At 38.6% G+C, this 25,892-nt stretch overlaps 1 protein-coding gene and 1 long non-coding RNA gene across 4 annotated transcripts in view; one reads left to right on the top strand and one right to left on the bottom strand.

Annotated features, from left to right (window-relative positions):
• The window catches only part of LOC120856257, a 32,233-nt gene extending 9,179 nt beyond the window's left edge, over positions 1–23,054 (top strand). Inside the window, exon 2 of the long non-coding RNA XR_005719412.1 lies at positions 21,126–23,054. This is a non-coding gene — a long non-coding RNA (uncharacterized LOC120856257). The remainder of the gene's footprint in view (positions 1–21,125) is intronic.
• GPBP1L1 (GC-rich promoter binding protein 1 like 1) overlaps positions 1–25,892 on the bottom strand; it is a 64,237-nt gene that overhangs the window by 5,745 nt on the left and 32,600 nt on the right. For all 3 annotated transcript variants that reach the window (XM_040231320.1, XM_040231319.1, XM_040231318.1), the window contains exons 4-10: positions 24,708–24,837; positions 24,035–24,321; positions 9,871–9,943; positions 8,585–8,778; positions 1,652–1,792; positions 1,053–1,211; positions 9–133 (exon numbers count right to left, since the gene is read on the bottom strand). In XM_040231320.1, the coding sequence (XP_040087254.1) occupies positions 9–133; positions 1,053–1,211; positions 1,652–1,792; positions 8,585–8,778; positions 9,871–9,943; positions 24,035–24,321; positions 24,708–24,837 (1,109 nt within the window). The remainder of the gene's footprint in view (positions 1–8; positions 134–1,052; positions 1,212–1,651; positions 1,793–8,584; positions 8,779–9,870; positions 9,944–24,034; positions 24,322–24,707; positions 24,838–25,892) is intronic.

Raw genomic sequence — 25,892 nt, 5'->3', positions numbered from 1 at the left:
TCACTTACCTGTGCTCTGCTTCCAAAGAGTGCGAGAGGGCCTCCCCGTCCTCCTCCACAGGGAGCGCGAGACCATTCTGGCGGCAGCCTTCCTCTCCATTCTCCTTTGGCTCAGGTGTGCTGTTGTCCTCCGACTGGAGGACAGGACGGACATGTTTAGTTTAATCATCTACTGGGGCAAGATAAGCAATCTAAGAGATTAAGGAGATGCTTTCTACCTTGGCCCACAGGTTTTCCCCACTTAAAAATGAGAACTTGCTCATCTTGCTAAGATTTCCAAAGGATACCAACTGGCTACCATCTTACCTTCAGGTTAGGTCAACCGTGGCAGAAGTTACTAGCTGCCTATGCAGTATCGATTTTCTATTCTTCTTACCAATTTGGACTAAAGAACCAATGTGCTAAGCTTTTAAAAAGTTCCCTTTCCTAAACTTCTTCACAGCTAGGAGTGGCTATTGGACAGCTATCCACTTAAAATGTGAGTGGAAACTGCAGGGGTGGCTTTTAAAACAGCATTTTAAAAAGGGCATCCCTCTTCCAGTTTTTGGCTCTGTCCTTGCCCTAACTATAAAGTGGATGGGAACACAAGTACCCTAGTCCAAAGTGACCAAAAGTTACAAGTTTCCTGATACTATAGATGCTACTACCTCTTGGACTAGGAACCTGTTGCAAGATACAAAGACAAAAACCCTCTTTTTTATGGTTCTGTTTGTCAGATTTTCTTCCATTACAGTTAAATATAATCCTTAAAAAAAAAAAAAAAAAAGCTTCTATAGTTTACCAACTTCTTATAGCAATGACCAATTCAAGACTCAAGCAGTGCTGCCCTGCTTAAGAGCACCAAGTCCCAAGGCCACTATCATTGAAATGAGCCCTATCTGAAATATGCTGAACAAAGAACTGAGCTCACTTATATCACAAGCTGTTACTCCATAAACAAATCTCTGTACTTTTTTTTTTTTAATGTGCTGTATCTTCCTCTCTTAAAAACAAAAAGTACATATATAATGCAGAAAAACACTTATGTTGCCCCAGAAGAACCCACAGTCTTACATCTTCCAACTTCTCACACTCTCTGCTCTCTGAGAAGTCTCCATTCCGATCATCCTTCAGAGTCTTCAGGAACTCGCTCTTCCTGTCAGTAGTTCGGCGGGTCAACTTGGTCAGACGAGAGGAGCTGATCTCAATCGGAGGAGTGGTGCTGGCAGGACTCTGGGCAAACACCACAAATAGGTTGTTCCTGGCAGTAAATGTAAGTACTGGGATTCTCTAGGCCACTTCTTCATGGTACTGCTTTCCTTAATCTGGCAGCCTGTTTATTTCTGTCTTTTACCAAAAATAAACTATCCTTTTCATTTAAACAGAGTTTAGTTCTGCAGTTTTTACAGTTAAAACCAGGTGGTTTAAATAGCACCTCTCTGATCTTTCTCCAGAGGCAAGCATAATGCCAGTCTAACACAGGCCAAAGACCCCACCCAGCTACTGCCTATCTTTGGATGCTAATGGGAGTCACCAGAAAAGAAATGACTGAGCTAAGAAGAGCTACAAAGGAAATGAAGTTAGAGCTATACATACCACACCACTGTCTCAGTTTAAGTAGTGGGGAACAGCAACTTCACAAAAAAAGGCTGCTTTCCTTTATCCTCACTCACCTCTTTGGGAGAGCTTAAAACTACACCACCAGCCAGTACTGCTGGTTTGGTAACAGAGATTGGACTGGTAAAAGCAGACTCTCGGCTAGAGGAAAGGGGTCCTGATTTGTGTTCCATTCTGTTAGCTTTCCACGTACTGGCCTACACAGGAAGAAAGAACAATCAGTCAGAACAGCACACAGACAGAAGCTCAGCTTGTAAGGTCACAAAGCAAAGAGTGAAAAGTTATGTGGGAATATTATGTGGAATGTTATGTACGAATATGAAAGCTCACCTGTCTCAACACATTTGGGAGGTATACAACCTTGAAGGGAAAAGGTAGATAGGAATCAGAAAAGCCATGGGATATTAACAGGTATAGAGATCTCTAGTCCAATAAGCCTGGGAGATGCTAGGCTGAATATAGTTCCACAGCAGGTTTCTTTTACTGTGCTATTTCACAAAGCACTTTCATATATGTGAATTTAGAGGCAGATATAATCTACAGCATTTTCTAAACTCATCTGACCCCCCAATTTTTTTTTTTAATGGTGTGTTGTATGTTAACCTTTGATGCAACCCTGACAAACCCCCACCCTCACAAAGCACATCAAAAAAATGTTTTCTAGGAACTCTGATGGCAGGAGGCTAGTTACAGGACAGAGTGGGCAATATAAATGGCTGAATGATCCTGGTTTAGTCCAGAAGCTCTTCCCTTGCTCCGCCTTGTGGGGTCTGGGCCCATTCTGTCACTCTGGCCCTGGCCCCAACTCAAATGGCAACATAATGTAGCTAGCATACTCCTTTTCCCGAGTCAAACAGCCCATCTGAGGCACATCACTGAAGTGAGGCTGAAGAAAGTAAAAAAGCCTGTTTTTCCAAAATGAAACAATTGGAACCAAAAGACCTCTAGGACAAAAGAAGGGTCTGAGTGAAAAGAGTTTCATTCTTGTTATTAAAGAAGATACTGTAGGCTTTAGGAAACTTAACAGAGTTATCTACCATATACCAGATACTTGTTGTAGTTTATTTAATCCTTAACCCAATCAGATATAATTATGATGTTGAATTTTTACCAAGAATTATACTGACATCTGTGTCAGTTGCTCAGTCATGTCCAACTCTGAGACCCCATGGGCTGTATCCCACCAGACTCCTCTGTCCATGGCATTCTCCAGGCAAGAATACTGGAGTGGGTTGCCATTCCCTTATCCAGGGATCTTCCTGACCCAGGGATCGAACCTGGGTCTCCTACGTTGAGGACAGATTCCCTGGAGCCACAAGGGAAGCGTATACTGACATTAAGGAAGTTACATAATTTGTCCAAGGTTACTCAACTGGTATGTAATACTGTTTTCCACAGTGCCTCCAAAAACAACATGCAAGCCAATAAAAGAAAGAGGCAATGACCCAACTAGAATGGAGATTACTTTTTTTTCCTTCACTGAAGAAAATCTAAAGATGGCTGCTTATTCAGGCCAAACATCAAAGACATAGTTTCCCAGAGTTGTACAGGGTCACCAGATACCTTGTCTCTGTTAATATTGTACATTATCCACACTTCAATCAATCAGTAAAATAAAGGAAGGGAAAAAAAAAACATTAAAATGAAGCACATATCAACCATTTTCTTTTTGAAGTATCTTCTGCTTCCCTCCAAACCAATCTCAACTCTCCACCTCAAACGATCATGCCTTTTCCTATTTGACGGAAGTCAGAAGTCACTAGACCCAAACTCTCCCCAATTCCGTTCTTTGCATCTCAAGTTCCTTTAATGGCTCTACCCTCCCTTTCTATCATTCTACATGTTTGTTCTCATTCCTTTGTGAATTTATCAATTATTTCTCCTTTGTACCTTTAATCTCCTTTCTATTAAGTTGAAGCTAGGGGAAAAAAAGATCTATTTTCCTTTTTACTACCATCCTTTTATTGCCAAACTTTTTTGCACAGGTCAGTATATGCTTTCACTTGCTCATTATTACTATTTAATTCCCTGTAACACACACTTCTATCCCCATTTTAATAAAACAGCTCTTTCAATGAGTAAGCAAAAATTTTGTCTTCATATTACATTCAAAAGTCAGCTTTAAAAAGTCTGTTTTTGTAGAAAATGAGAGATTGCACTTTACCTATCTCTTCTGAACTCTTTTCCCTCTTTTGGGCTTCCCTGGTGGCTCAGATGGTAAAGAGTCTCCCTGCAGTGCCGGAGACCCAGGTTTGATCCCTGGGTGGGAAGATCCCCTGGAGAAGGAAATGGTTACCCACTCCAGTATTTCCTTTCTCAATTCCCTGATCCTTCATTCTCTTCTCACCTCGTAACTCCTTTCAGTCTTTTCAGTGGGTGTAGGCATACTCAGTACTTGCCAACTGGGAATCTGTTCCCAGGTGAACTTAACTAGAAAAACTAGTTATTTGTTAACTGTCTAATCATTTAAGTTGTTAAAATTATGTAGCTGATAATATGACCCCTAAACTCTCACCTGAGTTTTTATAAAGACCTCCATCACTTGGCTTTAGTCTTCAGGTGCCACCACTTCCTAACTACCTGCCATCCATACTTAACCACTTATCTTTTTCCAAACATGGCATGTTTTCCCCCTCCCCCTTTTTTGGGTAACACAGTTCCTCTGCTTTCAATGCCTCACCTACTTGCTCCCTAACAAACTCCTACTGTTTTAAAACTACAGTTTGTTGACTACTTAGGACCCGCCAATACTATATTCCAAGTACTTAGAATGGCATGAAGTCTGACTCCAAAACCAGAATTCTCATCTTCCTCTTATTTATCCTTTACCAAGATGCAAAGTATTCTGGGGCAGTGTAAACAGCCCTAGCTGAAGTCAGGCAAATCTCGTTGAAGAATCCTGACTCCATGATTTTTTTTAGGATTTGAAATAGCTCAACTGGAATTCCATCACCTCCACTAGCTTTGTTCGTAGTGATGTTTCCTAAGGCCCACTTGACTTCACATTCCAGGATGTCTGGCTCTAGGTGAGTGATCACACCATTGTGGTTATCTGGGTCATGAACATCCTTTTTGTATAGTTCTTCTGTGTATTCTTGCCACCTCTTGGTAATATCTTCTGCTTCTGTTAGGTCCATACCATTTATGCCCTTTATCGTGCCCATCTTTGCATGAAGTATCTCTAATTTTCTTGAAGAGATCCCTACTCTTTGCTATTCTACTGTTTTCCTCTATTTCTTTGCATTGATCGCCGAGGACGGCTTTCTTATCTTTCCTTGCTGTTCTTTGGAACTCTGCATTCAACCTCACATTACATAATTTCTGCATCCTAGGATTAAAGTAAATATTTTATGCAAAAGGCCTAGTGAATGTCCTGGAACATAGTAAAAGATTTCAACAAATGGTAGTTCTTCCTTTCTTTGTCACTTCAAAACCCAATTCAAATATGACCTCATCTGTAAAGACTCATGAGGACCCTCTCTAAGAAGGCAGTACAATTATTTTTCATATCTGTCTCTTCACTATATCTCAAAATAAACCCTTTGAGATTGTTTTTGTGCCTCTAGTGACATACAGCTTTTAAATGTGTACACAGATACTTAATGTTTAATCACTGTTAAACACATAGAGAAAATGAATGAATGGATACATCCACATCTGCCTATTAGTCATCTCCTCTCCCCCTAGTATCCTATACATTCAAAAGTCCCAGAACCACTCACACCAACTTTTTCCTGAAAACTCTGCGTTCTTTCTTCTCTACCTTCAGTGAAATGGTTCCACAGTTACCCCAGTTTCCAGGGGAAGAATGCTCAGTGTCCTCTTTTCGTCCTCTTATTTGCTTCCCACTGTGTGCCATCACCACCCCTCTTCTCTGTTCACTTGCATCACATCCCTGTTCAGACTTTGCTACCTTTTGCAAAGGCAGTTAAACCGGAGTTTACACTGGTTTTCCTATCTTCATCTTTTCTGAACTCAGTTCTCCACAACAGGGCTAAACTGATCTTAAGCTCTATGTTATGACTTTTCTCCTTGTCACGTCTTCACCCACAGAAGATATGAGACCCCTGAGGCTATGACTTAGTCTCATTTATTTTCTTATTCTTCTTCTACATTTTAACATAATGTTTGCAGATAGTCCCAATGAAGTTACACTTATGAAAACTTTTTAAACTCTCAAAAACCCTTAAAAGACAAGCACTACTATCTTCATTTTATATGATGAAGTTGAGGTTCAGAACATTAGAAACTTGTTCAAGGTTGTATTATAAAGAAGGAGTTAAGTGTCATCTGCCTACTCGAAAGTCTTGCTGTTAATTTTCATGCTGGGTTCTTTCTTTATAGGAGATGCTCTCTTGACTGAATTCACATTCTTTCTCTTCTGTATCAAAGGAAATTAATATTCTAAACCCCTTTTAAAAATAACACCACGTGTCAATCAGTGTATTTTTCTTGGGTCATGTTCCTTTAATGACTTTTCAAGTAAATTTAAAGTTGTCCCCACAGGCTTCTTCCTACAGATTTTCTTCATCCTTTCACTTAACTTTTCTAGCACCTATATTGTTTCCTTTTACTATCAAGTTTCAAACGTGCCACTACCTTCATTTCCACCCACATAACTATAGAATCCTCTGAAATCTTGTTTTTCAGCCTTACACTACTCTCCTAAAACCTCAACTCAGAGTCACCAAAAACTTTCTAACTGTTAAGGTCCAAACCCCCTATTTTCAGTTATTGCCCTTGTCACCAGCAACTGACAAATGTTGACAACCTTGGCTGCTTTCTTAAACTCACCCTCGCAGATTTGTGATAGCATACCATTTTTTCTATGTCTGAGTACAATTTCTTAATCCTATTAACTATGTTGTTATTTTCCTAATATTTATTAAATAATAAGTATTTTCCCAAGTCTTATTTTCCTATTCTTTACTCTTCTTCTATACTCTTTCCCTTGGTGATCTTTATCCTGAAAAGCTTCATTATCACTAGGATAACGACCATCAGTTCTGATATTTTTCCAGTACTACCAGGCAATTAGAATGGTTCATTCATTATCCCTCAAATGTGCCCACTGTTTTCTATTTTCAAAATATTTTAACCACCTCTTCTAATCTGTAGTACTTTCCAGACTTTTTCCTGACTATCTAAATCTTGACTATCCTCTAAAAATTCATTCAAATTACATTTTTTCAGTAAAATTTCCCTTGATGGTTGTAGTCTAAGCTGATCATGCTCCTCTGAATAATGTAAAGAGTGTTTTAATTTAGTTGTTCCAAATCTGTTTAAAATTTGTTTCTAGGATTTGTTATTTTATTTCATATACAATCATATGACCTTATACTGTTGTATCTTGTCATCCCAATTAAACTTTCAGCTCATGGGGCTCAGGACCAATGATGTACTTCTTTGTGTTGGTCTTAAGCACAGGACAAGTGTTTTGAGTCTCAGTCGTGTCCGACTTTGTGACGCCCCATGGACTGTATCCCACCAGGCTCCTCTGTCCATGTAATTTCCCAGGCAAGAATATTGGAGAGAATTGCCATTTCCTCTTCCAGGGGATCTTCCAGACCCAGGGATTGAACCCACATCTCCTACACTGGCAGAAAGATTCTTTACCACTGAGCCACCAGGGAAGCCTCAACAAGTGTTGGTGCATAGAGAAAAGTGAATTAACGCTCATTAGTATTTTCAATAACACAGTAAACTCTGTTTCCTTACAGTGGCTAGAATTTATTCAAGCAATTATTATGTGCTTTTGTGAGAGTGCTAGGGATACAAACATGAAAAAGACATGAAGCCCTTAAGGAGATTACACCAAGTGAAGAAAATGGTGCAATACATGTCATGATTAGAGACAGAATGCTATTCAGTCAGCTACAAGGCTTAATTAGATCTTTAGACATATGTGATAGAAAAGGATTCACAGAGAGGATGACATAAACGTGAAGGAAAATCTCCTAGGTAAGAGAAAGAAAGGGTAGTAAAATATAAAAGACAGACTGGGCTTAGACTATATAGAATTATACATGCCAGTGCTAAGGAGTCTGGACGCTGTATTATAAGATCAGTGGTTGCTAAGCTATGACCCATGGGCCAAAACTGGCTCGAGGCTTATTTTTATATGACCCATAAGCTAATAATTTTTTTTTTTCATTTTTAAAGGGTTGGAAAAAAAAAGAAAGAGTATGTTACCCAAAGTTCATATGTCACTGTGTGACCAACAAAGCCTAAAGTATGAATTATCTGGCCCTTTACGATAAATTTTAGCCTGCCAGGCTTCTCTGTCCATGGAATTCCCCAGCCAAAAATACTAGAGTGGGTTGCTATTTTTTTCTCCAGGGTATCTTCCCGACCAAGGGATCAAACCTGGGTCTTCTGCATAGCAGGCAGATTCTTTTAATGTCTGCCATCAGAGGATCCCTAAGTTATCCAACCTCTGCTATACTGATGGTATGGGATCACTAAAGGGACTTAATGGGAAAGGATGTGATATATTCAGACTGCTTTAGGATAACCATTCTGACAGTTCAGTGGAAGATAAATACAGAGAGATGAGGCAATAGAAGGGTACACTGAAATAATAAATGTGAGATGACAAAGACGTAGGATATCATAGAGGAAAAAATTGACAGAGACTGTAACTGCTTGATACAGGGGAATGAGTGAGGAGGAGGAATGAAGCAGCAGCCATGGTGTTCAGCTCACTGAACATCTATTTATCAAACAGATAAATATTGATATTATTAATGAAAACAGCAAATCAAGAGAAACAGGTTTATAAGATGAAGCTAGAGTATGAGAGGCCTAATAAACATGTAGTTGACAGCAGTAGAGAGTTTGGAGACAGAGTAAAATACTAAACATATAAGCTAATGGTACCAAATGAATACCTGGTGAGTGACTCAACAGGAAAAAACAAATTTACTCAATTCTTATTTATTCATCCCACCTTTGCTATATAAGGTTCTGAAACTGATTCCAAATCATACCTTGGATGGAGGTGGTACAGGCTTAGGAACCAGGTTCTTATAGACACTTGGAACCATGGTTGACGATTTGTTTCCATTTGCATGGTGAGATCCTGGTGAGGTGAATGCAGCAGAGAAGGCAGCAGCAGGATCTTCTTTGGAAACTTTTTTGATGACTAGCATTTTGGAGGGTTGCTTGGCACTAGGTGGGTTTTCTGTGAAACACAACAGTGGACAGCAAAAGAATGTCAAACCTTTTGGTTAACACACAGCATAGTTCAAATGAAGGCCTCACTTTCAATGAAGAGCTAAGAGTTGTGACTAAGTGACAAACATTTCCTGGTGTGCACTTCATAGATATTCTCAAAAGTGACACTACTCAGGAACCACAAGAAAAAAGGCAGTATGTCAAACACTTAATTCTAAATTCATACTCAACCAACAAGCCCGAAGATGTTAGCAATCTTTCAGGCGTATAACAGGTCTCACGTGTGGTGTGATCACTCAGGCATATACCAAACAAGAATATATCCAAGGGTAGTAACTCCTGTCAGTATGAGAATAGAGAAAACTGGAAAAAGGAGTCTGCTATGGGACCTTCTGATGAGGCGAACTGGAGCAAAGCTATTCATTAACAAAAGGGAAGTGGTACCACAACTGCCCTTAATGCTGCAACTCAAAATCCAAACCTAGTATTTAGATACACTAAAGCCTTCCTAATAAGATGCCTGGCTACTGAATAACATAGGATCTAGGAGAGTACAATTTGTAAATGCCAAATATCCCAATGCCACAGGATCAGGTTTGATTTGAAAAACACTGATTTGTCTAATAACTTTTTATAAAGCTAGTTATTCCCAACGTATACATATAAATATATGTATTTATAGGTTTTCCCCTACCTATACAACAATCATCATTTATAATTGCCAAAAACAAGGATACCACCAAAACAGTCAGCAAACAGAACCTGGCTGAACAAAATGTTCTATAGGGTGTGGTATTATTTAGCCTATCAAAGAATACTTTAGAATTCATTTGCTTAAAATCTGATTTTAAATTCAGGGTTCTACAAGCTCTCAATTGTCTTTATTCTGACTCCAGTATCTTTACATCTCAATGGTATTTTCAGGGCGGAGGTGGGGTGGGGGCAGAGTAACAGTTAATAGGTGTTAGTTACCATGTGCCAATGGATAAGAAGAGAAACCAGAGATAAAGAAACAAAAAAAAAGAGATAAAGAAATTTTTCTCCTCTCCCTGCTAAGATAAATTTAAAGTTTTGCCTTTAAAATGGCAAATCTACCTACCCCACACTCCAGAAGGGGTCCCAATAGGTCTGCATGGCTGATTCTGTTTGCCAGCTTCTGGATTCAAAGAAGGCTAGGAAAAAAGGGTATATTAATGGTTGATACAGAAAGCTAATCATTTCAGCACTTTTTGCAAAGTAGCCTTCATCATTGAACCTATCAAATAACTATTTATCACAGCACTTATTTAACACTATATTCAGAATTAACACAGATATGTTGAAATGCCAATCAACAGGTCTTACATTAATCTCAGGCTCTTGTGGCTTTCATTTCCTTTAATATAAGAGGATTAAAAAAAAAAAAACACACTGCAAATTCTCATCTTCCTATAGGAGACATATGCCAACTAAGGAGAAAGCTGAATGAACAAGTATGTCACTTTTCTCAGATTTAAAGAGCACAATCTGGTCAGTGAAATATCCATAGCATTTTTAATAAGACTGCTTTAGGGCAGAGGCACATCATGTGCTAGGGACTGTGCTGGGAATTTACAAAGGCAATTAAGAAGAATCCTTATCCCCACAAGGGACACAGTCTTCCTAAAAAGATAAACTTGGAGCCAAAAGTACAATAAAAGGTTATAGGTGCTATGATAACCGTTCACATTAGGGAAGGAGTACTAAGGAAAGAATAGTCAATTCTACTAGAAAGAGAAGTTCTATCAGAACAAGTTTAATTAGAGGAGTCCTTAATGATGAACTCCAAGGCTGCAAAATGGGTGATTCCAGAACAGAATGCTCAATGAACACCAAGACAGGAAAAATATGAAACAGAATCAAATATTCAGAGATCTGCACACAGTTCAACATCAGTGCTAGGGAATGAGAGGATCTTTCTTTGGGGAAAGAGATGTCTGGCAAAACAGGAAAGTGCCAGATTGTGGAGCACTTTTAAGGGAGGTTGAATCTTATTCTTTAGGAATGGGGATCCATCTCTCAGGAAGAGTTAATGCGATCTGATCATTAGTTTACAAGTCTGGTAGCAGCATGAAGGATGTATTTCATGGCTTTTAAGTATCTATTAGAAGACCAATTTCATAGTCTAGAAAACTATGAAGGTGACATGAGTAGAGGAAGGGATGACAGGAAGGATCAAGAAGTGTTAAGAGCAACAGACTCAATAATGAACTGTATAGGGAGTTTGAGGATGACATTGATGTCCAAACCTCAACTTTACAATCTGGTACAGAGCAGGAAAATGGCCTTTGAGCACAAATGACCATGAGACATTAAACAAACAAACAAACAAAAGAGACAGAGTCAGACTTGACTACAGAGTCTCTGAATCAAAATCTTCAGGAGTGGGGCCCCAGCAGGTGTGTTATTTTCAACCTGTCAAGAGGAGATGGACTAGCATAAAACAAGCACAGACACAATCTGAACTATTAACCCAGTGTACCAATGGACAGATCTGTGACAGAAAAAGGACAGGTAAATACACTCTTCTGAATGGAATAGTATGGCCAGAAGGAATCTACATAGAAAAAGGCTGTATATTCTTATTTGTTTTAAATAGGCGTGTAGTCTTCATATTCCATCTAAGGGTCTTGGAAACACTGACCTATTTAGTTGGTATCTTTGATCTCTTTCTACTAATTTTTTAAAATAGTAAAATATAACAGACCCAGAAGACTGCATAAACCAAGTGGGCAAAAAGTTCTTGTAATCACCACTCAATTTAATAGAACATCACCAGCCAAACTAGAAACATTTTATAAGCCTTGTTAAATAGAAAACAAAACCAAAAAACACTTCTTCCCTCTCTAAATAGTTTTGTCTCCAAAAAACATCTCTTAATCTCTAAATTACCTGAAAAATATCATATATCTCTGCTTTTCCTATAAATTGGTAGTCAGTTCTAGAGGCTACAGGATCCCCTCGCCCATTTTTATTTTGGCACCTACTTGCTGGTTTTGTTTTCTCCTTAGGAGATACCTAATGTCTGGTTGTGCTTCTGTTTCTGTGATGTTGGTAGACAGTGATGCTCATAACCTGAAACTATTAACTCACTACAAGCTGCAATACAATGATCTAATTTTATCATCCTTTCTTTATAAGCTAGTATACTTCCACAATTCAGTGGCAGAATTCATATGGAACAGATAGAATACATGCTTGTTTCTAGGGTGGGGTATCACTGTGAACTCACAGCTTTAATCCTATTTAATGTTATTTGAGGGCTTCCCTGGTGGCTCAGTGGTAAAGAATCTGCCTGCCAATGCAGGAGATGTGGGTTTGATCACTGGGTCTGGAAGATCCCCTGGCAAAGGAAATGGCGACCCACTTCAGTATCCTTGCCTGGGGAATCCCATGGACGGGGAAGTCTGGCAGGCTACATACAGTACATGGGGTTGCAAAAAGAGCTGGATGTGACCTAGTGACTAAACAACAATGTAAATCAAACACCTGAAATTATCACCCTTAATTGATGCATGAAACATCCCAGGTTTGGCCAGTGGGAACCTCTTCAATTTGGCTTCTGAATCCTTTTGATACAAGCCTAGCCGTCTTTATTTCTTTGCTATGTAGTATAACAAAACATTCCAAGCTTATCTTATAAATATCCTGTCCAGAAATGGCATTTCAAGACCACGATCTGGGCACTAGGGACATTGTTATGGTACTGGTTATTGTGTTCAGTACTTTTTAGTGGACAGAGCCTGGAAATGTACAAACGTGCATATACACACATTTTGAAAGATGAAATACCTCATGGCTTAGTGATATTTCCAATTCAAATTGAGAGCCTTGGGCTTTTTACTAAACATCTTCTATTTTCTATCTGTATTTCCTTTCTTATACCTCTGATTTTCAAGGATACAAAATATCAACAATGATTAATAAAATGTTCTTACACACTGTTTGTGACCTTTATAAATGAAGATAAATGTGACAAAGTATAAAATGCTTGGCTCACATTTTCTTTGCTTGAGTATCCAGTTAATTCACTGACTTGGGTTATAAAGCTTTGTTGTCAAAGTGTATCTGATTTTTTTTTCCTACGTCACTTGTTCTTTATGTCTTGATATACAAAGGATGACTGGTCTGGCTGTCCTTTCAATTTGTGGTTTCAAGTCTTACTGTATTTCATGAAATTATTCTTGAATTACACTTTTTAGCACTTACATTTTTCATTGTTATTCTTTTGAAGGGAGAGCTTTTGGATTTTTTTTGTCAAATTACTGTATCTCCTTTTTTCAGTTCTAAATTTCAATCTATTTGTTTCAGCTTATTTGAAGTTTCCTTTATCTTTTAATTCTTGGAAAACACTACTATTTATTGTCTTGTGCTCCTTGTTTAGTCTTTATTTTTCTGAACCTTTATTGTTTCCCAAGTTCTAGCACTGTGAATTTTTCTGTTTTTCTTGTACCATTTATTCAGATTTTAAAATAGCAGGTTATGGTTCCTGTCTGTATTGTGCACATCTTACAGGTGTACTTTGCATGGTCTATAGAAATGATATTCTGTTCCTTACTATCCTGATTCTTTCATGTTGTTCCATTTTTATGTGATCAATTTTTGTGAATGTGGATCAAGATAGCTTTCTAATATCACTCTTTATACTCTCTCTTCTGTTGTTTCCATGGAGTGCTCAAAAGGACGATGGCATACTTTCTTTGATATCCTAGCTCACCACCCCCTCCCCATGCCTTTTATATGAAACTTATCTTCCCTTTGTCTCTATTGTCTGTCTCTGCAGCTCAGTCTGGATTCTGTTCCCAACAGTTTTGGTCTCAGTGAGGGGCTTTGTTTTGGAAGGGAGCACTGGCTAGTTATGATTAAAAGGGACAGAACTCTGTGCTGGTTATCATTTTATTGCCTCTTGGTTCCAGTCATCCTTTCTGCTTGCTCCATGTAAATTTATCTGGGCACTTAAAAAAAAAAACCTCCCTTTGTTAATTTGCTGGCATGGTAATTTTGTCAGTAGACAGCAAGGAGAGACTTTTGCTTCTTGTTCCTGTGTGCTTACTCAGCAGACTCCTTTAGCACCCTGCTCCTGCTCTAAGCCGGGTTCTAAAGTACAAGTGAGCGCTGACTTGAGTGGTTTTATAGCACTGCCATCTCCCACAAACAGCTTTATGAGGTATTCTTAAAGGGCATATTTCCAGTATGTTCCCTAAAGAAGCACCTTACCAACTGCTCTGCCATCCAGTGAACCACAGCTAAGCCTTTCCAACAAGGTCCTGATCTCAATCTTGGGAGAGGTGATGGGGCAAGAGAGCACTCTTGGGCACTCTGTCTTAGCCCTAGGGTTAGTGGCAGCTCCTTGTATCTGGCTAATTCGTTACCTTAGAATTCTATATATTTAAAAAATATATTTGCTTATTTGGCCGCATCAGGTCTTAGCTGTGGCATGCAGGATCTTCATTGCGTCATGCCAGATCTTTTCTTGCCTGCCATGCATGGACTTTAGTTGCAGAGTGTAGGCTGTCTAGTTGTGGCACACAGGCTTAGTTGCTCCACAGCATGTAGGATCTTAGTTCCTCAATCAGGGATCGAATTTACATCTCCTGCACTGCAAAGCAGACTCTTGACCACTGGACCACTAGGGAAATCCCAGAACTCTGTATTCTTTATATTTAGAGTTCTCTTTACTTCTTGCTAGCCAATCACTCATTATCCTGTTACAGTTCTTATAAACTTTCCTTGTTCAAATTACTCAAAGATTTCTCTCTCCTAATTGATCCACTTAGACCCTTCAAACCTTATCCCAGAACACCTCTGTATTTACTAGTTTGGGGAACATGGAAAACCACCCCTAATTTCTAGCTGCTGTTCTCAAATGTTCTCTAAGCTTTCCAGAATAATTCCTGGCTCTTATGAAAATCCTGGGGTTGCTCGATGCCCTGTTGTTTCCTTCAGTTTCTCCTGCACAAATGCTAATACCTAATTATTATTCAAGTTTTATAGCTTTCAGCGATTTGCCCCTATGCTGCAATACCTCACTTTACTTTGTTGTAGGTGATGTCCACGTAGTTTCTGGCTCTTTAACCCTGTAATTTCAGACTTGGAAGTAATACAAAGAATTCCTATACATCATGCATTTAGAGTCTCATATCTCCTGTTTGGCGGGCAGACTTTTTACTACTAACATACCTGGGAAGGCTGTTCTAGAATGTCATATAGATGGAATCATGCAGTATGTACTCTATGGTGTAAAGCTTCACTGAGATTCGTCGTGTTTTATCCAGTCATTCTTTTTTTATTACTGAATAAGTAGTCCATTAAGAATCCATCTGCCAGTGCAGAAGACACAAGAGACTGGGTTGGGAAGATCCCTTGGAGTAGGAAATGGCAACCCACTGCAGTATTCTTGCCTGAAAAATTCCATGGACACAGGAGCCTGGCAGGCTGCAGTCCATGGGGTTGCACAGTATTAAGCTGTCCATTACATGATCACACCACAATTTTTCTATTCCTGTTTCTACAGACATTTAAATGGTTTGCTGGGAATTCTCTGGGAGTCCAGTGGTTAGGACTCCACGCTTTCACTGCTGAGGGCCTGGGTTCAATCCCTGGTTGGCAAATTAAGATCCTACAGGCCACATGGCATGGCCACCAAAAGAAAAAAAAAGAAGTTTTCAGTTTTGTAGTATTATGAAAAAAATTACAATAAATGTACATAGACTTCCATTTCTCTTTAGTAAATACACAGAAGTGCAAGTACTGGGTCACCAGATTTATGTTTAATTTTACAAGAAACTGCCAGAATTTCCTTTTCCCAAAATGACAGTACTACTACAGACACCTACATGAGAGCTCCAAGTACTCAAAAATATCACCAAAGTTAGTGTTTTCAGACTTTAAATATTAGCCAGTCTGTACAGCAATATCTCATAGTGGTCTTTTCCACACTTCCTTTATGACTAATAACACTGGCCATTTTTTCATGTGCTTACTGGCCATTCTTGTATCTTGCTTGTGAAACATTTGTTCAAATCTTGTTTATAATTTTAAAATACTGATTTGTCGGAGTTACTCATATTATGGCCACAGGCCCCTTTTCAAATCTATGTTCTGCAAATGTTTTCCTGAGTCTGTGAGATAAGCAGAAGTCCGAAGTTTTGATGAAGCCCAGTTTATCAGTGTTTTCTTTCATGGTTACTGCTTCCTAGGTCCAAAGAAATCTTTTTTAAAAATCCCCTATGTGAGATAGATATGTCTCCCCTATGTGAGACAGTGAAGTTCTCTTCACTTCAGGCCTTACCATAGGTCTATAAACCATCTCAAATTCATTTTTTATATGCTAGGTGATAGGAGCAGAGAAGATATATACTCATACCTGTGTGTGTTAGTTGCTCAGTTGTGTCCAACTCTTTGTGACCCCATGGACTCTAGCTCGCCAGGCTCCTCTGTTCATGGTATTCTCCAGGCAAGAATACTGGAATGGGCTGCCATTCCCTTTCTCCAGGGGATCTTTCCTACCCAGGGATCAAACCTGGGTCTCCTGCATGCAGGCAGAATCTTTACCATCTGAGTCACCAGGGAAGCCCCATCTATACCTAAGAGAAAATATAGGTATAGATGGGGTAGCCATCAGAGAAGCTACCCTGGTCACTCAGCTGGTAAAGAATCCGCCTACAATGCAGGAGACCCCAGTTTGATTCCTGCATCAGAAAGGTCCCTGGAGAAGGGATAGCCTACCCACTCCAGTATTCTTGGATTTCCCTGGTGGCTCAGATGGTAAAGAATCCACCTACAATGTGGGAAACCTGGGTAGGGAAGATCCCCGGGAGAAGGGCATGGCAACCCAATCCAGTATTCTTGAGAATCCCATGGACAGAGGAGCCTGGCAGGAGTCGGATACAACTAAGCACACACACACTTGCAGCATCTATACCTATATATAGATAGATACACAGTCCCAGCACAATTTGTTAAAAACATTTTTCTCCACTGATTGGCTTACTTTGGTACTTCTGTTGAAAATCAGAGGAACATATTAATGAAGATTTATTTCTGGGTTCTCTATTCTGCCCTACTATCAATCTATATGCACAATAATGTCGTATCATTTTGATTAGTGTCACCTTATACAAAGTCTTCACGTTAACAAGTATAAATCCTCTGACTGTTCTTTTTCAAGATTGCTTTAGATATTCTAGGTCTTTTTATTTCAATATAAGAAAGCATGCTTGCTGGGGTTGTACAGTCCATAGAACTGATGCCCTAACCATGCTGAATCTTCTAATTCAAAGCCTTCCATTCAAAATGTATCTCTTATTTAGATCTTTAATTTCCCTTGGCAATATTCTGTGGTTCAATATTAAAGTCTCTCACATCTTCTGTTAAACTTATTCCTAAGCAATTTTCAAAGGTTTTTTGGAATTTTGTAAAAAGCCCTGTGTATATATATAAGCTGTTGAGTTCTGATCTGTGGATTCAATCAACTGCAGATCATATACTGCAACTATAGTATATATTACTAAAAAAATCTCCATACAAATGGACATGCAAGCTCGAACTCTTGAACAGCATGTTGTTCAAGGATCAACTGTATATAAAAATACGACTTAAATTAATGCTGTAGCCTAAAACCTTGTTATGTAAGCAATCGTGTCATTTGTGAATAGAACTTTTATTTTTTCTGTTTGTTTATAATGCATTTTATTTCTCTTTCTTGACTTACTGCACTTGCTAGAATCTCCAGTACAATGCTAAATATAAGTAGTGAAAATATACATGTTAATACTGCTCCTGATATTAACGGGAGCTCTGTTTTTACTGGAGAATTTGGTAAGACTCAAAGCCATGGCTACACTGTTGTACCTTCTCAAAATCCCTTCTCTCCACAAATTTCTTACTCTCAGATTCCACACACATTAAAGCCCAAATCCTACAAGACTACCCTACCCTCACGCCTGGCTCCTTCTTCTTCAAGGAACAGTGTATCATGCATAATCAATTCAGTCTCTTATCCTTGGAAGGTAATATCAAACTGCCAGGAACAAAGCTCTCACCCACATTTACTAACAGCTCCCATTTAAAAATACATGTGCCAGACTTTTGGGGCAGTTCAGTGGTTAAGAGACATTTCTACTACAGGGGGTGTAGGTTAGATCCCTGGTTTGGGAACTAGGATCCTGCATGTTGTACAGCATGGCCATTTAAATAAAAGAAAAGAAACTTTATTCTTTCTTGATATATCCCAATCTTTTTCAACTAATCACTTCTTAATCCCCCTTATTGCTATTCCACACACCTCCTCTCTGAATATATTACTTTCCTTGGATGATTCTGTCCATTCATAAATCTCAACTACCACCTCTGTTTCCAAAGGCATACCTCTAATTTACCTCACCCATCTCTTTGGTACTAAGACCTCTTTATCTTCTACCCTCCAATTCTGCTCCTTCTGTATTTTCTTTTTAAATGAATTACTTCAGTTCAGTTCAGTTGCTCAGTCATGTCTGACTCTTTATGACCCCATGATAACAGCACGCCAGGCCTCCCTGTCCATCACCAACTCCCACAGTTCACTCAAACTCATGTCCATCGAGCCAGTGATGCCATCCAGCCATCTCATCCTCAGTCGTCCCCTTCTCCTCCTGCCCCTAATCCCTCCCAGCATCAGAGGCTTTTCAAATGGGTCAACTCTTCACATGAGGTGGCCAAAGTATTGGAGTTTCAGCTTCAGCATCAGTTCTTCCAATGAACACCCAGGATTGATCTCCTTTAGGATGGACTGGTTGGATCTCCTTGCAGTCCAAGGGATTCTCAACAGTCTTCTCCAGCACCACAGTTCAAAAGCATCAATTCTTCGGCACTCAGCTTTCTTCACAGTCCAACTCTCACATCCATACATGACCACTGGAAAAACCATAGCCTTGACTAGATGGACCTTTGTTAGCAAAGTAATGTCTCTGCTTTTCAATATGCTGTTTAGGTTGGTCATAACTTTCCTTCCCAGGAGTAAGGGTCTTTTAATTTCATGGCTACAATCACCATCTGTAGCGATTTTGAAGCCCCCCAAAATAAAGTCTGACACTGTTTCCCCATCTATTTCCCATGAAGTGATGGGACCAGATGCCATGATCTTCGTTTTCTGAATGTTGAGCTTTAAGCCAACTTTTTCACTCTCCTCTTTCACTTTCATCAAGAGGCTTTTGAGTTCCTCTTCACTATCTGCCGTAAGGGTGGTGTTATCTGCATATCTGAGGTTATTGATATTTCTCCTGGCAATCTTGATTCCAGTTTGTGCTTCTTCCAGCCCAGCGTTTCTCATGATGTACTCTGCATGTAAGTTAAATAAGCAGGGTGACAATATACAGCCTTGATGTACTCCTTTTCCTATTTGGAACCAGTCTGTTGTTCCATGTCCAGTTCTCCTGACCTGCATATAAGTTTCTCAAGAGGCAGGTCAGGTGGTCTGGTATTCCCATCTCTTTCAGAATTTTCCACAGTTTACTGTGATCCACACAGTCAAAGGCTTTGGCATAGTCAATAAAGCAGAAATAGATGTTTTTCTAGAACTCTCTTGCTTTTTCCATGATCCAGCGGATGTTGGCAATCTGATCTCTGGTTCCTCTGCCTTTCCTAAAACCAGCTTGAACATCTGGAAGTTCACCGTTCATGTATTGCTGAAGCCTGGCTGGGAGAATTTTGAGCATTACTTTACTAGCGTGTGAGATGAGTGCAACTGTGTGGTAGTTTGAGCATTCTTTGGCATTGCCTTTCTTTGGGACTGGAATGAAACCTGACCTTTTCCAGTCCTGTGGCCACTGCTGAGTTTTCCAAATTTGCTGGCATATTGAGTGCAGCACTTTCACAGCATCATCTTTCGGGATTTGAAATAGCTCAACTGGAATTCCATCACCTCCACTAACTTTGTTCGTAGTGATGGTTCCTAAGGCCCACTTGACTTCACATTCCAGGATGTCTGGCTCTAGGTGAGTGATCACACCATCGTGATTACCTGGGGTGTGAAGCTCTTTTTTGCACAGTTCTTCTGTGTATTCTTGCCACCTCTTATTAATACCTTCTGCTTCAGTTAGGTCCATACCATTTCTGTCCTTTACCAAGCCCATCTCTGCATGAAATGTTCCCTTGGTATCTCTAATTTTCTTGAAGCGATCTCTAGTCTTTCCCATTCTGTTGTTTTTCTCTATTTCTTTGCATTGATCACTGAGGAAGGCTTTCTTATCTCTCCTTGCTATTCTTTGGAACTCTGCATTCAGATGCTTATGTCTTTCCTTTTCTCCTCTGCTTTTTGCTTCTCTTATTTTCACAGCTATTTGTAAGGCCTCCTCAGACAGCCATTTTGCTTTTTTGCATTTCTTTTCCATGGGGATGGTCTTGATTACGTATTCTTCACTAATTCCCTATGAATAGAAATCTTATTTTTTTTAATTTTTGTAGAAATCTTATTTTTCACTCTTTCTTCTCTAGTTACCATGGTTTCCATTCTTTAGATTTATCCTCCAAAACAAGATTTTTAACAAACTTAATGTCTGTTAACAGGAAAACGGGCTTCCCTGGTGGCTCAGACGGTAAAGCATCTGCCTGCAATGCGGGAGACCCGGGTTCGATTCCTGGGTCGGGAAGATCCCCTGGATGACAATCCACTCTAGCACTCTTGCCTGGAAAATCCCATGGATGGAGGAGCCTGGTGGGCTGACAAACCTAGTATATTCATACAACAGAATATTTCCTATACAGCAGTAAAAAAAGATACACAGCAGACTTTCTCAACCATGGCACTACTGACATTTGGGATTGGTTAATTCTTTGTTATAGGGCTGTCCTGTGCATTGTAGGAAATTCAGCAACATCTCTGATCTCTACATACTAGATGTCAATAGGACTATCTCCAGTTGTGACAACCAAAATTTCTCTAGATATTGTCAAATGTGCTCTGAAGGAGGCAAATTTGTTTCTGGGTTGAGAACCACTGATCTAGAGCCCTATGTATCAATATAGACAAATCTCAAACAATTTTAAGGAAATAAAAGAGAACTACGTCAGACATGAGTGAAGTGACTTAGCAGCAGACGATGTGATAATATTCATATAAAATCAGAATCAGGCAAAATTGTATTACAGATTGTTTATGGATACATTCATATATGGAGTTAGTGCAAAAGTAATTGTGATTTTGCAGTGCTGAATTTTGCTCTTTGATAATGGAATATATTCTTTTTTCTTTGGAATATATTCTTAAATATTTGTGGTAATGTTATATACATGATTTTAATGTGCATATCTTGCTTTATGGCTTTTTGCTAATGAGTTATTACTTGCTGTTTATTTTAGACCATGGAAATGTGAAATGATGTAGACAAAAAGTGAATGTGAGTGATTTCCTTATTCGAGTTCAAAATGGGTCGTAAAGCAGTGGAGACAACTTGCAACATTAACAACACATTTGCCTCAGGAACCGCTAACAAACATATAGTGCAGTGGTTGTTCAAGAAGTTTTGTAAAGGAGATGAAAGCCTTGAAGATGAGGAGTATAGCAGCCAGCTGTAGTGGAAGTTGACAACGACCAATTGAGAGCAGTCATCGAAGCTGCTGCCCTTATACAAGAAGTTGCTAAAGAACTCAACACTGACCATTCTACAGTCACTGGCATTTGAAGCAAATTGGAAAGGTGAAAAAGCTCAACAAGTATGTGCCTCATGAGCTGCCTGTAAATTAAAAAAAACTGTTTTGAAGTATCATCTTCTTTTATTATACACAAGGACAATAAATAATTTCTTGATCAGATTGTGATGTGTGACAAAAAGTGGATTTTACACGTAACTGGCAATGACCAGCTCAGTGGTTGGCCTAAGCAGCAGCTCCAAACCACTTCCCAAAGCCAAAGTTACACCAAAAAGAAAGAAAAGGTCATGGTCACTGTTTGGTGGTCTGCTGCTGGTCAGATCCATTACAGCTTTCTGAATCTCAGCAAAACCAGTGCATCTGAAAAGTACGCCCAGCAAATCACTGAGATGCACCAAAAACTGCAACACCTGTGGCAAGCACTGGTCAGCAGAAAAGGCGCAAATCTGCATGACGACGCCCAACCACACGTCACACAACCAAAGCTTCAAAACTGAATGAACTGGTCTATGAAATCTGACCTCATCTACCATATTCACCTGCTCTCTCGCCAACCAACTACCACTTCCTTCAAGCATCTTGAAAACTTTTTGCAAGGAAAATGCTTTCTACAACTGGCAGGAGGCAGAAAACACTTTTGAAGAGTCTGCCAAATCCCGAAGTGTGGATTTTTACGCTACAGGAATAAACAAACTTACTTCTCATTGGCAAAAATGTGTTCACTGTAATGGTTCCTATTTTGGTTAACAATATGTTTGAGCCGAGTTATAATGATTTAAAATTTAGTCTGAAACCACAATTATTTTTGTACCAACCTAATAGTAAAAAAACATATATGATGGGAAACACTGAAATAAAAATGGTGATTACCTTTAGGGGAAAGAGGAGAATATGGTTAGGGAAGTTTTAACTGTACCTATAATATCTTGCTTCATTTGTAGAAGAATGGTCTGGAGCATACTGGGCAACATGTCAATATTCACAAAGCTAGGTTATGAGTGTACTTGGCAATTTTCTCCACACTTTAATGTACACTTAGAATATGCCATAAAAGTGTAAACACAAAATAAACCTGCCCTTATTGACCTTTTTCAGGTATGATGTGACTTAGCAGGTGAAGATAACGCTGCCTTAAACATTTCTTTCTGTTGTCAACTCATTTCTCACTGGAAAAGCCACAGGACTGATAACAGACCTTATCAAACTACACCAATCAGTAGTATAGTACCAGTTTAAAAGGTACTCTAAGTAACTTCTACCTTACCCCACACCAATTCTCATTTTTCATTTTTTTTTTTTTAAACTAAAGCACACAAGAAACTTAAACTACTAAAAGAAATCTTGTTTTCCATGTGCTCAGCTGACTGTGGTCATAATAATATGTATTTTAGGTAAATGTCCAGGTATGATAGAAATTATAACTATAGTAGGTTCATTTAATTGTGTGAAAATTACAAAATGAAATTCATTTTATAACAGGAATATCATTCAACTTTTTTTTTGTTGTTGCTGCTGGTTTGATGAGGATTTCATCAAGTTCTCAAAGTGTGATGAGCAAGAGAGATTGTTTCCTAATCACTACCACTGGTTTTATTTGAATTTGCTTATTTACTGAATAAATAAAGTTATAATTTAGTACAGTCATTTTGGACTACTGAATAAAAACATTCTGGTCAAATACTTAATGTATTGGTGTATTATAGACTTTTCCAGGAATAAAGTTTTAAAGGATAGGCACCTTGAAATAGGAATATCAATAAGTAACATTTAAATTAAGAGCCCCCAGATCATTTGCTAAACTTGGGAGGAAGGGCTGAATGCCTAAATTTTACTCTTTAGTTGGCTTTGATAACATGAAATGGGTGTCATAAAAGTGACTAGCTTATCTAATGTGCTACTTAAAAATAATGAGCTGCATTAATAGGATTTTGCTACTAGTCATATGTGGCTTCTGGGCACTTGGAATGTGTTATCTATATTAAGATGTAATATAATTATAAAACACACAAGGAATTTTGCAGACCCAGTATAACAAAGAATGTAAATTATCTTGGTAATTTGAAGATAATGACTACAGGTTAAAATAATAATAATGATTTAGATATATTTGGTTAAATAAAATATATTATTAAACTTTTAAAGGTGCACAAAAACTACTTTTGGCTCAGATGTCAAAAGGCATATAATTCAACACACAGCAGCATATTTAGGCAACAGTTAAAATATTCCTAACTGTGTGTTTCTAAACTTATCACAACTGTTTATATAAGCAAGCAATATCAGAGGAAAAAAAATCCCTCTTAGGATAGCTGGAAAAAGACAATTTAACACTTTTCCATAAATATATCTGAATACTGAATCTTAGAAAACTTAAAGAAAACTCAGGATTTCTTTCAAGTTCCAAAGGTGTAAAGATGAAAAAATATTAAGATTTGCTAAAAATTATACAGGAATTTTGGTCCTCATCTTCATATTAATCAACTCTTTCCTAAAAACAATAAAAGTCTAAATGTAGGACTCCCTTTTATGTATTTCTTCAAATGTTCTCATTATTAACGGAGTTTTATATATAAGAATCATTTTAGATTTTAACTGCAGATCTAAACCTTTATACTTACAAAGTCCTCCTCTTCAAACTGCAACTTTTCCACCTTATCTTCTTTCTTCTCTTCCCTAATATCTGTAGGTGGCTTTTCCTGAAAGGCACAGCCTTTCCGGGAATGGAAGCTGCCATTCCAATGGCGATGGTTTCCTGTGCCACCCCCACTACGCTGGCTCATGCCATCATGACCTCGTGAAGAGCCATGCCAACCAGATAGGTTCCCTGTGATTCCAGCATATGCCCCCTTAGAGACACCAGAGTCCACAGAATCATGGCGAAACAGGGAGGGCTGGTGCCATGAATCTGAAAAAATAAGGAAAAGTAACATATTAGTGTGTTTGCTTTCTGGAAATTCAGAAACAAGTGGGCCATATGCTTCCTGATCTAATTTATGGTATTGCCAAAGCCCGTCAGGGGACCTGCTAAATAAAAAATTAAGTCCACACACACAAATCACAAGATACATCCTTTTGTTTTAATATAATTTCTGTATGAGTTCTTTAACTGAAGAGAACTTAAGAGAACCTAAGAATGTTAGAAAGCCAATATAGGTGAGTAATGACTACTGGACGATCTAATTGAGTACTATATTTACAAAAGATCATTATTCCGAGGTTATGGACATGTACCCTCAACCTGGTCTTCTCTCTGAGTAGCTTAAATAGTCATGGAAGTTGGGTATGTCTTACCTCCTGTCGTTCGAAGAGGTCCATTGTTGAAAAAGCCATCAGAGGAATTATGTCTACGACGGCTTACTCCAAATCTACCATCTCCTCGGGGTAGGTGCTCTCCGTGTTTTTCAAAAGTCGCTGTAGGTGACTAAGATGATAATAAAGTATAGAGAAGCAAACTGATAAGTACGTATCAATCTCTTTTATTATCTTTGGATTTGCATCAGGCTTCTAGAAAACAAGTAATATTGGTGGCAGATATCTCCATTTTGAGCACATGGGACATAGTTAAGGGCAATAGTTCTCTGAGTTAGAGAAGTCCTACATTGCCTATTTAATCACTGATTGAATTAATTAACAGGCTACTTCAATTACTTGCATGGCAGGGGGTGGGGGAGGAATCAGTCAATATCCAGAAAAATAAGCTCCAAAACTTACACTTAAAGATGTTGTTAATCTTGAAAGGAAAAGAAAGATGCTTGCTTTTAAAATAATTCTAAATAGCTTATTTGTGTAAATTGCTCTCGAATTGGAGAGAAAGGAACAGTTTAAAGACCACCATGGCATGCCATTAACAATCACACACAAGTTTTTATAGTTTTATAAAACACTTATTTCCATTGTTTAATACTCATAACAAGATTACAATTTGACATTATCCCCATTTTATTTACACATGAGGAAGGAGGTCAGAGAGAATAAGTCTCTGAGGTTACACAACTAAAATAAAGCATTTTGAGAAACACTATTATGTCCTTTCCTAATTCAAACAGCTGTATTCTATGACAGTCTTTTTCTCAAATAATAGAAAACCAAAGTTTAAAAGTCCACAATATGTATGGTTTACAGGCCCACCACTCCCAACATTTGGTAAGTGCTTATAGGAGAACTACAAGTTGTGCCATAGAAATCTTTACATCTATCTCCTTATTATTAATATCTTCACTTACACTTGGTATTGTCAGATTTTATTTTAGCCATTCTAGTGGGTTACAAGGGCTTCCCTAGTGGTTCAGCTGGTAAAGAACCCGCCTGCAGTGCTGGAGACCCCAGTTCGCAGAGTCAGACACAACTGAGAGATTTTCACTTTCTTTCAGTGGGTTACAAAGATTTCTCCTTTCCTCCCAAAGTTTACTGGGTTTTAATTCTTCAACTTAGGTTATAATCCACTTCAAGTTAATTTTTATGTATGATATAAAGTCA

This window comes from Oryx dammah, unplaced genomic scaffold (genome assembly GCF_014754425.2).
Source record: "Oryx dammah isolate SB20612 unplaced genomic scaffold, SCBI_Odam_1.1 HiC_scaffold_28, whole genome shotgun sequence".
NCBI classification, from domain to species: domain Eukaryota; kingdom Metazoa; phylum Chordata; class Mammalia; order Artiodactyla; family Bovidae; genus Oryx; species Oryx dammah.
The sequence above is the reverse complement of the archived record's forward strand: the minus strand, read 5'-3'. Positions and strand labels throughout refer to the sequence as shown.